Raw genomic sequence first — 14,892 nt, 5'->3', positions numbered from 1 at the left:
GACTGGAGCCTACCAGGCTCCTCCATCCATGGGATTTTCCAGGCAAGAGTACTGGAGTGGAGTGCCATTGCCTTCTCCAAATAATTATGCAGAAGAGATTAAAAACAAAATCTACAAATTGGTCTTGCAGCTCGAGGCCCATAAAAGGAAAGTCAATCTTTAAGAAAGCTAGAACTCTCTGGAATGCTAATCTAGGTAAAGAGACAGAAAATACTGTTGAATTTTCATGACATGAACCAACCTGTATACAGGGCAATGGCACCCACACAGATATACTCAGGCTTAGCATTAATTTCTTGCTCTAGTTTTTGGAAGTAGAGAATCTGGGATTCAAATTCAGAAAGTGAGGGGTTTTTTATAATAAACGTCATAATAGTTTCTTCTTTCTCCTTTTGCCAAATGTGATCATAGCGTTTGAAGCACTCCATGGATGTAATAACTTCCTAGAATATAAATGACAGATTTGTGGAGAAAAGGAAGAATAAAAAACATCACAATCAGTTCAGTTCAGTCGCTCAGTCATGTCCAACTCTTTGCAACCCCATGAATTGCAGCACACCAGGCCTCCCTGTCCATCACCAACTCCCGGAGTTCACACAGACTCACGCCCATCGAGTCAGTGATGCCATCCAGCCATCTCATCTTCTGTCGTCCCCTTCTCCTCCTGCCCCCAATCCCTCCCAGCATCAGAGTCTTTTCCAATGAGTCAACTCTTCGCATGAGGTGGCCAAAGTATTGGAGTTTCAGCTTTAGCATCATTCCTTCCAAAGAGCACCCAGGACTGGTCTCCTTCAGAATGGACTGGCTGGATCTCCTTGCAGTCCATGGGACTCTCAGGAGTCTTCTCCAACACCACAGTTCAAAAGCATCAATTCTTCGGTGCTCAGCTTTCTTTACAGTCCAACTCTCACATCCATATATGACTACTGGAAAAACCATAGCCTTGACTAGACAGACCTTTGTTGGCAAAGTAATGTCTCTGGTTTTGAATATGCTATCTAGGTTGGTCATAATTTTCCTTCCAAGGAGTAAGTGTCTTTTAATTTCATGGCTGCAATCACCATCTGCAGTGATTTTGGAGCCCTAAAAAATAAAGTCTAACACTGTTTCCCCATCTATTTCCCATGAAATGATGGGACCAGATACCATGATCTTAGTTTTCTGAATGTTGAGCTTTAAGCCAACTTTTTCATTCTCCTCTTTCACTTTCATCAAGAAGCTTTTTAGTTCCTCTTCACTTCCTGCCATAAGAGTGGTGTCATCTGCATATCTGAGGTTATTGATATTTCTCCCGGCAATCTTGATTCCAGCTTGTGCTTCTTCCAGCCCAGTGTTTCTCATGACGTACTCTGCATATATTTGCCAATTGCTAGGGGTTCCCATCAATTAATTAACATGCTTAATTAGTGAACCCTGTGACTAGTTGAAGATGCCATAGAAATGGACCCGGATACAACAATGAACAAGTAACCCAGGACTGGTAACAATAGAACTACCATCCTAGCCAAAAAGGAAGGGGAACAGTTTCTGGGAGGGTAGGGCAGCGAGTTGAGTCCATGAAATCTCTTTTGGACAGGGCCCAGTTGATTGGAGCTGGACCTCAGGTCAAAAACCACAGCTCAAAACCATACCAAGGAGAGGGTGATGCTACAGGGGTAAAAATATACTCTGAGGTCACTTTCTTCCACTGCTCAGAGCTCCTCCAAGACTCTCATGGGTGAAATCCACTGGAAATCTCAAAGAAAACCCATTGACTTGTTCCCTAAGTTCAGAGTATGGAGATTAGATATAGAGACACAAACAGATACATCCAGCATCCAACTCCATTGAAAGACTGCATGGAATCACACAAAACGCATAAATATATTAGATAAGGACTGACATCCATACAGTGTTAAATATTTCTGTATATCTTCTCATCTTTCCTTTCTAACTTCCTTGTTAAGTTTTAGAGAAATCTTCATAAAGACCCTACAAACTTCTCATCATGTATGCTCCTAGGTATTCTCCAATGATGTTTTTATCATAAAAATGACCTTTTCCCACTATTCTTATAACTATATGAATGGCATATAAACTGTTTTTCAGTTGGTTTTTTAATGAATGGTCCTGTTTGCTACAAAGTTTGCTTCTATAAGATGCATTGGCTGTCTCACAATTGGCAAATAGGAAATGATGTCAATATAACAGGAGGCTCACATTTTCAAGAGTTATTTTTCCCAGTACTTTGCTTTGTATTCACTAAAGCAGCAACCCACAGAGAGGCACAATGCTTTCTGCCCCTTCTTTCTTTGGGGTTAATTTGGTCTCCACTTTGTTTTGAGAATGTTCTTGGCACAGTTAGACCTGATTTTTGCATATTTTACCTTTGTTTCCATAACTCAGCATTTTTAACTGTTTTTTACATCACCTTCTCCCAAGTTTCTTTCATCTTTGATAGTAAAGTTTCATACTCATTACGATGTCATTAAATGGCTAAGTATCTTACTATGATTGTTACAGTTTTTTGTTAACTACCCTGGTTACAGAATTTCCTACGTTTTGTATGTTCTTCCCAACCCTATTTTTCTCATAATCCCTATTTTATTAAATGTGCGATGTTGCAAATCAAGCTTTTTAGGAACATATTTACTGTATTTCAGCAGAAATGCCTATCTTTCAACTTACTACTAACTTAACTCTTAACTAAGCCATATTTTCTTTTCAGATTAGCACTTTTGGATTTACTTGGTAGATAATTATATCATCTCCAAACAATTAAGATTTGTCTCCTCATTCTAATGTTTACAGCTCTTGGCAATCAACTTTTTCTACTGGCTAATATTATAATTTCAGAGTTACATCTAAATGAGAAAAAAAAACTTTAAGCTGAGAGTGAAAATGCCATTATTTGAAAGAAAAGAGCATTTCCAACTTCATTCTAAATGGTCCAATTAAGTAAACTTCACCAAGTTGTACCAAACCAAGGATAGCTTTACCGCCATGCCCAACATGAAGCTAATGTGTCACTCAGAACCTCAGGCTTAATGAGTGTTGAGACTTCCCACTCATTAAAATGCAGAAAGGTAAGCCTGCTGCTGTGTGTCCCAACCACAACCAATCCCCTGGCGTGAGATGAGATGCTGACATACACACCCAGAATGCATTGCAACAGCATGTGGACATTCTCACAAATGGATGATGGTTTGGAGAATGAATTACAGATCATCAAGGACCCCTGAATATGGATAGAAATTCCAGAATCCAGATCTTTCAACATCCAAGAGTTTATATTATTAAGAAGATACTCTACCTAAATAAGTTTTAGACTCTCATTATTTTATCTGAAAGTGTCTAACTTGATTAAATTGGGACTTTTGAAAGCAGAGGTAACCTAGAATCTAAAGGAAAATTACATGAACTACATTTGTAGGGTTGATTTATTTAAGTTATTTTAATTGCCACGGTTATTTTGATTATTCAGTCCAGCTCATCTTTTCAAGCCAGGCAGTATTATAAGTTGATGGCCAACCTTTGGATGAGCTGAATGTAGGTCAAGTTTACATTCTGATTCAGTTAGCTCCTGTAAGAGGGAAGGGGCTGAGATCAGAGGATTTTCTGTGGTTGAGGAAAGGTCAGTCACACAAAATCCAGAAGGGTTGATGGCTATGGACTGTGACCAAGTATATACTTGGTCATATATACTTCCACAAACAATTTGGCCATCCTATCAATCTGGATAAAGTCCTTCAAATTATTCTAAGTCCCAACTTTTTCTATTATTTTAAGAAAGACTAACATCCATACATTTCCTTCATATAATAGAAAGGCAAATGTAACAAAAATGACACACACATAAATATTTTGGTGCCAGCAGGATATTAATTTCAACTACTAGGCCTTACTCTTAGATTTTCATAATGCTGGCTGCTTACATTCAGAGAAAGTAATGAACTTTATTATTGTCTATTTTATTGTGTTTTCTATGATTACTGAGGATTTGAAAGGATCCTTCAATGCTTATTATCATCATAAAATACTCTACTTACCTTTACATTTAGTATAGAGCTTGATAAACTAAGCACTAGACAAATATTTGTTAAATTGAATTATGTGAACGCAGTCCCTAGGGCAAACTTAAATACAGGACCTTCACGATATTAAGAAAGGAAAATAGAAAGATCAGAAATGCAAAAGCTTCCAGTTCCCTCAGGAATACATTAAAATTAAACTTAATATTTCCTCACATGGTTACAGCAAAGGCAGCTTTTCAAAACACTTTCAAACAAAAGAAGTTCATTCTATCAAAACTGAGTAATAGAAAAGACACATTTGCTGAGTGACAGCTGTTTCCTCAACACTGAGAAACGTTTTTAAAGAGTCAGCAGGTCTTAGTGGCAATGTGAATATTTTCTTTTAAGGAGAAATTGATGTTAGAATTTTGAGTCTTTTTGACCACGAAAACAGATTTGCCTGAACAGAAAAGGGAAAGTTGAGACAAGAAGAGGTTGGAAGAAAAAAAATTAACCTGAATTTATATCCATGTCCAGGGCAAGTTTGTGCTGATAATATTTTCAATATTCAGTATTATCTTTTTTCCACATTATAATATACATAAACATTCATCTGATATACACAAATAGAAAATTAGAGTGTAAACCTTACTCTATTTCAAATGATACAAGCCAGTTCCAGCATCACTGACTCTTTGAAAGTGAAGTCTGACTTGGGCTTTGAGAAGTATCAAATTTTTTAACAGACTTATTTGTACTAGTGGTATATAAGTACATAAGTAGTTTAAGGCATTAAACAGGAGACAATATTAAAAAAAAAAAAAAAAACAGAAAAGATAGTTCTCTTTCACCTTGCAATCTGGAATGAAAAATCTTGAGTTAAACATTGGCTGAGCACCTACAAGTTTCCATAAGTTGCTCACTGAAGTCACAGAGGGTGGGACCCAGGCTACATGAAGGGCAAGCTTTAATGCTGGACTTCACACAGGTTTGTGCTGTAAAGCAAAATAGCCTGGCTGCAAATCCTCTTGGCATACCTTTTTGGTGGAGTTGATGATTGTGCTAAGCACAGAGACTAATTTTACAATCTCTTTGTTGTCAGAAACATTCTTATAATAGTTCCTGGTTTGCACGGGAATGGGTAAGTTCACAGATGCTATCTCAAGGGTATCTAAAGGGAAGAAAAAAAAAAGAGAGAAATATTTATATCAAAAGTATAGAAACGTGCTTTTAAAAAGATGAGTGAGTTTCTGTAACAGTAAGAGGGCTTCCCTGGTGGCTCAGACAGCAAAGAATCTGTCTGCCAATGCAGGAGACCCAGGTTCGACCCCTGGGTTGGGGAGATCCCCTGAAGAAGGACATGGCCGCCCACTCCAGGATTCTTGCCTGGGAAATCTCATGGACAGAGGAGCCTGGCGGGCTACAGTTCATGGGGTCACAACGAGTCAGACACGACTGAGTGACTAACACTGTAAGTAAAGTAAGGACTTCTGAAAATCTTCTTTAGAAAAGCAATAGAGGGGACTTCTCTGTGGTCCAGCGGTTAAGAACCCACCTTGCAGTGCAAGGGATGCAGGTTCAATCTCTGCTTGGGGAAGTAAGATCCCACATGCCTTACAGCAACTAAGCCCATGCACTGCAACCTCTGAGCCTGCGCACTCTGCCTTTATCCTCTTTGGTTACAGATTATTTTAAAGAGGGACTTGTTTCAGTGCCTTCCTGGTGGTTAGTCTATTTATCATCTCAAGGGATATGAGCACTAATTGAAAATCACACAAGGTCTGCTGTTTGCTCAGCTGCTTAGAAGAAGTTTGAATAAATAAAGACTAAATTTATCATCTATCATTAGCAACTTGAATGTGATATACTCCCTCATATTACCTCAGATATGGGGATGACACCATCCTAATGGCAGAAAGCAAAGAGGATCTAAAGAGCCTCTTGATGAGGGTGAAAGGGGAGAATGAAAAAGGTGACTTAAAACTCAACATTCAAAAACTGAGATCATGGCATCCAGTCCCATTACATCATGGCAAATAGAAGAGGGAAACGTGGAAATAGTAACAGATTTTACTTTCTTGAGGTCCAAAATCACTGCAGACAGTGACTGCAGCCATGAAATTAAAAGATGCTTCCTCCTTTGAAGAAAAGGTATGACAAAGCTAGATAGCACATTAAAAAGCAGAGACATCACTTTGCTGACAAAGGTTCATATAGTCAAAGCTATGGTTTTTCCAATAGTTATGTACAGATGTGAGAGTGGGACCATAAAGAATGCTGAGCATCAAAGAATTGATGCTTTTGAATTGTGGTGCTGGAGAAGACTCTTGTGGGACTGCAAGATCAAACCAGTCAGTCCTAAAGGAAAACAACCCTGAATATTCATTAGAAGGACTGATGATAAAGCTGAAGCTCCAATACTTTGACCACCTGATGTGAAGACCCGACTCAATGGAAAAGATCCTGATGCTGGGAAACATTGAGGGCAGGAGGAGAAGCAGACGACAGAGGGTGAGATGGTTGGAGAGCATCGCTGACTCAATGGACGTGAGTTTGAGCAAACTCCGGGAAACAGTGAAGGACGGGGAAGCCTGGCTGCTGCAGTCCGTGGGGTCACAAAGAGTCGGACACAATTTAGCAACTGAACAACAACAATAGCATAAATGAAAACCATGAGATATACAGCAAAAATCACATTATGTAAGCGAAACAGGACACACAATGTGTCAAAATACAAAAGATCTCTTAAATCAGGAAACATTCATTGTGATAATGACAAGCTTTTCTTTAAACTGTGAGACTAAAATCCTTCTTGTCTCCCAGCATGTCTTTGATATATACATTTAAAACACACTATTTAGGGGCTTCCCTGGTGGCTCAGTGGTAAAGAATGTGCCTGCCAGTGCAGGGGACACAGGTTCGATCCCTGGTCCAGGAAGAGCCCACATGCCATGGGACAACTAAGCCCATGCACCACCACTACTGAGTCTGTGCCCTAGAGCCCGAGAACTGCAACGACTGAGCCACATGCCACAATTATTAAAGCCTGCAGGCCTAGAGCCCGTGCTCCCCAACAAGAGAAGTCATTGCCGTGAGAAGCCCCCGCTCACTCAACCAGAGAAAACCCAGGCACAGCAACGAAGACCCAGTACTGCTGCTGCTAAGTCGCTTCAGTCGTGTCCGACTCTGTGCAACCCTATAGACGGCAGCCCACCAGGCTCCCCCGTCCCTGGGATTCTCCAGGCAAGAACACTGGAGTGGGTTGCCATTTCCTTCTCCAATGCATGAAAGTGAAAAATGAAAGTGAAGTCGCTCAGTCGTGTCCGACTCTTAGCAACCCCATGGACTGCAGCCTACCAGGCTCCTCCATCCATGGGATTTTCCAGGCAAGAGTACTGGAGTGGGGTGCCATCACCTTCTCCAAGACCCAGTACAGCCATAAATAAATAAGTAAATCTTTAAAAAATAATAATAAACTACACTATCATGGTGATATAAAATACATGAATCTGTATTTTACAAACATGAAATTGACTCATAGACTAATATTACAATCTGATTGCACAGGGGTTGGGGGATGGAAATACCTTTTAGCTCAACAGGTTTTGATTTAGAATGACTAGTTTCAGAAAGAACTAAAAGAACATTTACCTTGAGGTTCATTTTCTCCCATTTCAATATCAGAATCACTGTCTTCATTGTGCTGCAGGGCAGTCAGTTTTCTTTCCTGCATCTTTTTCTGCAACGGAAAAGGACACCTTTCAGTCCCCTATCACCTGTAAAAGGAGCAGCTTCCACACGTAACGGTTTCCTCATGCCAAACCTACCTTGGACACCGGCTCGTCGCTCCACTGTCTGACCCCCTTGCTGACAGTGACGATGAACTCCACGGCTTTGTTCAGCGTCTGCTGTATGTCTTCGAGGGCTGGGGCCATGCTGATGTTGGGGATGGCCAGAGTGATGCTTGCCCGGAAAATGGGCAGACCGTTCTGCTTCACTTTAGAGGCACTGTTACTGTCTGAGTTAACACAGAACAGGGAAGCTTTCATCTTTTTCATTTAAAAAGATTCTTTTTTTAATGAAAAAGATAAAATCTCATTTTTAACCAGAAAAACAAAAGCACCTAGATAAATACATAATAGGTATATTATCAGACAATATGAGTTTGCTGAACGTATGAGTGAATGAATAAAAACTAATAGAGGATCTAGTTTTGCTCCGTGGAACACAGCAGTTCAGTAGAACCCAAGCCATCTTCTGCTGATTACAATCTATGGGTACATGTTCCATAACGAAAATTGGCTGCATGGAGTCGGCAGATTACATAATTATAGGAACTCTTACCTAAAATATTGAAGACGAGAGTGTCTGAATAATAGGATGCCAGCAAATTAAATATAGAATAAGTAAGTAAGGGGTAAAACACAAGACTATCAGAACAAACGCCAGCTTGGAATTTCAGATAAAATACGTGTCTTTCTACCATCACTATCATCACGCTGATATACATCAGAGTATATCACATTGGGAGCGGTTAAAGAGCAGGGACAAAATAAAGTGTAATTCACCATTTATATCCAAGGGACTTTTAAAGTTGGATATAGGCATAGTTATGGGTATATAGTATGGATATGTATGTGTGCAACTCTATACAACTGGAAATACCTGTAATATATAAAGTTAGGAAGACAGGAGACAATATCCAACATATCAACAGTTGATAAGTTCAAACATTAGCCCCATGTCAAAGAAAAGGACTATCCTCCATTTTGAAGTGAAATAAAACATAATAAACCAAGTTGCCAATCAAAAGTTCTTTCAATGTTTCCACTTCTTTTCATCCACTTTTAATTAACTATTAGAGTTAACTAACTGCTTTCCCTTAGGTGCCCATGTTCAAAATAAATAAAAAGGTTTATTATTCTATTATTTTTTCAGTTTTAATTAATTATTGTTACTTTGTTTTTATATGTTTTCAATTTAAAGTTTAGCTTCAGAATGTCTCTAGATTTGAATGATTTTTGTGGCCCATCTGGGAAACCAATTTCTGAATGGTGCTGAAGAGAGATGATTGTTTTAAGAATGGAGAAACGAGCTGGAAAGTACTAAATTGACATGAAATAGCAAAAAAAAATAATAATAATTTTCTGCTTTGGAGGTTATGACATTAATAAAATCTTTATAAGACTGGCTAATAATCTAATGATTTAACAATGAAAGTATGTTTCTATATAGCTTCTTTTTAAAATATTTCTTCTTTTACTAGTTAAAACAATTCATTTCACATGTTTTCATCTTATTACAAAAAGATTAAATGTGATGTTGATTATTATGTTATTAACAAAAGCTAAGTGGCCTTAAGTCAATTCCTTAACTTTCCTGGACTGCAGTCTTATCAGTCTTAAATGAGAGAAATGCTAGTGTCTACTTCATTGAACGGCTGGGATAATCCAAGTTTATATTATATAAATGTACAAGGAGGCACTGAAGAAATGGTGAGTGTTTGGATTATTTAAATTTAACAGGAACACACACACATGCACACACAACCAGAAGCCAGGCTTGGCAAACCAAGAGGCAAACGCTGTGGGCTCGTTACCCCAGAAGCTCGTCACGTTGCAGAATTGAACACGCCTGCGGACGGCCTCCAGTGTGTTCCTTGTAACTTTCAGAAGAGCATCCGTGTTTTGGTGATTGAAGTGACAGAGCAACTCTCGGGCTCCTTCCTCTAACACCTCGATCTCTTTCTTCTTTCTTGAGATTGTCATCAAAGGCAGGAGGCCTGCCCCGGCATTAAGGGAAGAAGTCAAGGCATCAGAATTTTCTTCTTCTCTTTTTGCTGTTACAAAATGAGAGAAATTGAAAGAGATGGGGGTAGGGGGCACCTATTGCAGTTAAAGAAGAAAATTAAGATAAATTGGTGCAGTGGTAAAGAACCAGCCTGCCAACGCAGGAAACACAAAACACATAATCGATTGATCCCTGGGTCAGGAAGATCCCCTGGAGGAGGAAACAGTAACCCACTCCAGTATTCCTGCCTGGAGAATCCTATGGACAGAGGAGCCTGGTGGGCTACAGCCCATGAGGTCGCAAAGAGTTAGATAGGACTGAGCCCACACATACGCACATACATGCAAGTTTAATAACACTCAAATGTCATACTTCTTATGAAATGAGGCCATCGAAGGATAGGAAGAGGACATTGGGGGAACAAGGTGGACTGATGCAACCTCTCATCCTTGATGCGTGGGAATAGGAGGAGAGGTAGGAGCTATGCAAAAACAAGACAGGGCTGGGGTCCTAGGTGCTGGCTCTCTGGGGTCTCTCTTTCACCAACAACCACAAACCCATGGGGAACAGCGTCCCTTCTCTGCCTCTCGCTGTCTTCATCTGTTCCATAAACCACTTGCTCTGGTGTAGACATACTCCAGTGGGAATTCCAACCCATAATCCATCCTACTTTACTGATAAAGCGAAAAAACACACACTTACACCTAAATGCAAACAGAGCTAACAAGGACCAGTGTGAAGTACACGTTTGTAGAGCTGAACAAAAAGTAATGGAAATTAATGATATGCCATCATTCAAGTGTGCCCCAAATCCTAATTTCAGATTTATTAATGTCCTTATAAAATTGAGAGGGTCTTATTAGAGTGTGAAATTCACTGCAAAGTAGAATATTAAATTTTGGTTTTCAGGCATGTCCTAGAAAAACAAGACCCTTCCATTACCCGCTTCTCTTACCTGAACTTTCATTTTTCCAATCATCACTATTCACATTGAATACTTTCTCTCTTTCTTCCTTAGATGGAACTTCCACATCCAGCAACATATTAATTAGCTCATTAACTGCTTCCTCCACTAAAGAGCTTTTAAAGTGTAGTATCTGAGCACCATTTACACAAAGGTCCTATCAAAAAAAAATAGCATCATGTCATATTTGTTTATGTAGCTATTGATAGCACATCAGTATTGGTAGCAACGCGACAGGTCCAGCCTCCAGATGAGATTTTGGCCTCCAACAATGGCCATACTTCTCACGCTAACCCAGGCCAGGCATCCTGTAAAGGGCTGTGTTAAAGATGAGAGAACCAACTGGTGAATAGATGGACCACAATCACTCTAATTTCTCCAGCAGTGGAGGAAATAAGTCCAAAAGCCATGAAGAGCCTCTCCTCCCACGAAGCTTCTATTTCATATAAATCTGCTCTAGTCAGGCTCCCTTCCCTCTTCACCTTTGCCAACAATCCATCATCAACCCCTAACTAACTTTAAGTATTCCCCTCCCCTCCAACTAGATTATACATTTCTCAAGAGTGTAATAAATACAAATGAATATACTGGGGCACTTTAATCAAGACAAATAGACAGACAAGGAGATGATATAGTCAGTGATTTACCACCTAGTTGAAAAAACAAACCCATGAAGCAACAGACTGTGAGTGGGTCATGGTCTCCAGCTTCAACCCACCATGGTTCACCTTGAGACACTCTAATGTCCTCATGGACCCTCCACTCCATTAGCCTCAGGGTTCATTTACCTCCTCATCAGCCACGACATTCACCCTTAATAAACCCTCTGAATCTGCACACCCTCCCCTAAGGATGGTGTCTCACATCAATCATTCTTTTGCCAACAGCCTTTACTCCATCAACCCCTCAGCCTTCCAGGGCCCTAAGCAGGAGAAGTCCAACCCAAATGATCAGATAATGTACAGTCTCTACTTGCACACACAGGTCATGGCAAGGCAGGGGCTTGGCGCTAGGAATTCATGGCCTCCAAACTCAGTCCAGCTCCTAATGCTACCCAGGAATCACTCTATGTGACTCCAGCCACATTCCCTGCCAGGCCCCAGACAACTGTGTTCCCAAATCCTTGTCCCCTCAAATCCTTGCACCATCCTCCCCATGACCTGGCCCTGACCCCATGCCCTCATCCAGAAGACTAACCAGCATCCATCGTCAACTCTCTTTCCTCCTTTTTCAGGAATATAATGCTTATCCTTCTAGTTAAGAATACGAGGGACTTTCCTGGTGGTTGAGTGGTCAAGAATCTACTTGCCAATGCAGGGGACACAGGTTCGATCCCTGGTCCAGGAAGACCCCACTTGGCACAGAGCAACTAAGCCCATGTGCCACTACTACTGAAGCCCGGGCACCTAGAGCCCATGTGAGGCAACAAGAAAAGCCACTGCAATGAGACGTCCATGCACCACATGAAGACCCAGAGCAGTCAAAAATAAATAATAAGTAAATTAAATAAAATCTTAAAAATTAAACAACACAAGTAGCTGCTTTAAAAAAAAAAAAATCTAAAGTTCTAAGCCACACTCGCCTGCTTCCCCGGGACTACACTTACCAACCATTCCCTTTTTCCTTCTCTTCTTGATCTCCCCCACCCCAGCATATGAACATAATCAACGGACTTCAACTCAGTGCCTTTCTACCATAAGAATAAGCATCAGGACCTTTGCACTTCCCATTCCCGCTGCCTGGAAAGCTTTTCCCCAGGCATAGTCACATGGCTTTCTCCCTCACTTCCTATGCTCAGATGTAATTCCAGAGGTCATCCCTGACCATCGACATAAAACCACTACTCCCTTTCAGGTACTCCTTTTCTCCACTATCCTCTTAACTTTTCTCCACTGAACTTGGCATGTTGTTTGCTCACTGGCTCTTTTTGTTTGCTTGTTTTTCTATATCCTCCACTTGAAAGCGAGCATTACGATCGCAGAGATTTCACTTGTTTTGTTCACTGTTTTATTCCCAAGCAGTGTTTCACACAGAAGCTCCATAAAAAAATTCTTGAAGGAAAAAATGAATTATAAAAAGTAAATGAATTCAAGAGAAAGCATTCTTTTATATTGGTAATCATTCACTTTGGTAATCAAAATGCAAATTAAAATTAGGCTCTATGATTTTGCCACTTAAGGTAAAATTAATAATTTATAATTACTTGCGATACATTTATTGTTGTATTTTATTATAATAAATGCATTGCTCTACTCTGTACCTTATTCTAGGAAAAATTTTATTATAATTTACAGTAATTATAATAAAGCAGTGTTTGTTGGAAGACAGTGAAATTGGTACTACTACATTGCTTATGGCATTTTAAGTTGATATCATCAGTTTCAAAAGCAATTTGGCTACAAATATTAACAGCTATTAAATGAAGACACATTTTTTTTGGAGGAGGAAATACTCCTAAAGGGGAATAAAAAGCATGAAACATATAAATATATTCATTGTACTCTTGGTAAAACAGCAAAACTAGAAATCATCTAACTATCCAACAATAACAAAGCAAGTAAATTAGGACACATCAACTCAATAGAATATTCTGAAGGCATCCTTAAAATGGTGGCCTTGGAGCAACATGAGAAATATTTTCTGAATAAAAAGTAAGTCGGAGAAAAGAAAAACACCATTACAAATCTGCAGTCTTTACAGTAAGGATCACAAATGTAAATAGGCAATATACCAAATTATCACAATGGCAGTGAAATAGGTTAAAATGCTACTTTTCCCATTTTTTAAAATATTTTAGGATGGAATGGCTACCTACTCCAATATTCTTGGGACTTCCCTGGTGGCTCAAACAGTAAAGAATCTGCTTGCAATGTAGGAGACCTGGGTGCAATCCCTGGGTTGGGAAGATTCCTTGGAGGAGGGCATGGCAACTCACTCCAATATTCTTGCCTGGAGAATCCCCATGGACAGAGGAACCTAGCAGGCTACAGTCCATGGAGTTGTAAAGAGTCAGACATGACTGAACATTTAAGCACAGCACAGCAATGTGGGAGTTCCAAGTTTGATCCGTGGGTCAGAAAGATCCCCTGGAGAAGGGAATGGCAACCCACTCCAGTATTCTTGCCTGGAGAATCCCCATGGACAGAGGAACCTAGCAGGCTACAGTCCATGGAGTTGCAAAGAGTCAGACATGACTGAGCGACTAACACTCTCACTTTTAAAATTTGCTTTTAAATTTAATTGTTTTAAAATTTTGCACTTTTATAAAGTAATCCTAAGAACCAGTCAGTCAGTCAGTTCATTCGCTCAGTCGTGTCCAACTCTTTGCAACCCCATGAACCACAGCACGCCAGGCCTCCCTGTCCATCACCAACTCCCGGAGTTCACCCAAATCCATGTCCATTGAGTCAGTGATGCCATCCAACCGTCTCATCCTCTGTTGACCCCTTCTCCTCCTGCCCTCCATCTTTCCCAGCATCAGAGTCTTTTCAAATGAGTCAGCTCTTTGTATCAGGTGGCCAAAGTATTGGACTTTGAGCTTCAACATCAGTCCTTTCAATGAAGACCCAGGACTGATCTCCTTTAGGATGGGCTGGTTGGATCTCCTTGCAATCCAAGGGGCTCTCAAGAGTCTTCTCCAACACCATTCAAAAGCATCAATTCTTCAGTGCTCAGCTTTCTTTATAGTCCAACTCTCACATCTATACATGACCACTAGAAAAACCATAGCCTTGACTAGATGGACTTTTGTTGGCAAAGTAATGTCTCTGCTTTTTAATATGCTATCTGGGTTGGTCATAACTTTCCTTCAGAGGAGCAAGTGTCCTTTAATTTCATGGCTGCAATCATTATCCACAGTGATTTTGGAGCCCAGAAAAATAAAGTTAGCCACTGTATCCATCACTGTTTCCCCATCTATTTCCCATGAAGTGATGGGACCCGATGCCATGATCTTAGTTTTCTGAATGTTGAGTTTTAAGCCAACTTTTTCACTCTCCTCTTTCACTTTCATCAAGAGGCTTTTTAGTTCTTCTTCACTTTCTGCCATAAGGGTGCTGTCATCTGTATATCTGAGGTTATTGATATTTCTCCCGGCAATCTTGATTCCACTTGTGCTTCCTCCAGCCCAGCGTTTCTCATGATGTA

General features: G+C 40.1%; 1 protein-coding gene across 2 annotated transcripts in view; it reads right to left on the bottom strand.

Annotated features, from left to right (window-relative positions):
* The window catches only part of DNAH5 (dynein axonemal heavy chain 5), a 324,445-nt gene that overhangs the window by 203,807 nt on the left and 105,746 nt on the right, over positions 1–14,892 (bottom strand). For both annotated transcript variants that reach the window (XM_027520119.1, XM_027520118.1), the window contains exons 18-23: positions 10,738–10,903; positions 9,592–9,831; positions 7,820–8,010; positions 7,644–7,731; positions 5,030–5,163; positions 242–443 (exon numbers count right to left, since the gene is read on the bottom strand). In XM_027520119.1, the coding sequence (XP_027375920.1) occupies positions 242–443; positions 5,030–5,163; positions 7,644–7,731; positions 7,820–8,010; positions 9,592–9,831; positions 10,738–10,903 (1,021 nt within the window). The remainder of the gene's footprint in view (positions 1–241; positions 444–5,029; positions 5,164–7,643; positions 7,732–7,819; positions 8,011–9,591; positions 9,832–10,737; positions 10,904–14,892) is intronic.

The sequence above is a fragment of the Bos indicus x Bos taurus genome, chromosome 20 (assembly GCF_003369695.1).
Source record: "Bos indicus x Bos taurus breed Angus x Brahman F1 hybrid chromosome 20, Bos_hybrid_MaternalHap_v2.0, whole genome shotgun sequence".
Classification (NCBI taxonomy): Eukaryota; Metazoa; Chordata; class Mammalia; order Artiodactyla; family Bovidae; genus Bos; species Bos indicus x Bos taurus.
The sequence above is the reverse complement of the archived record's forward strand: the minus strand, read 5'-3'. Positions and strand labels throughout refer to the sequence as shown.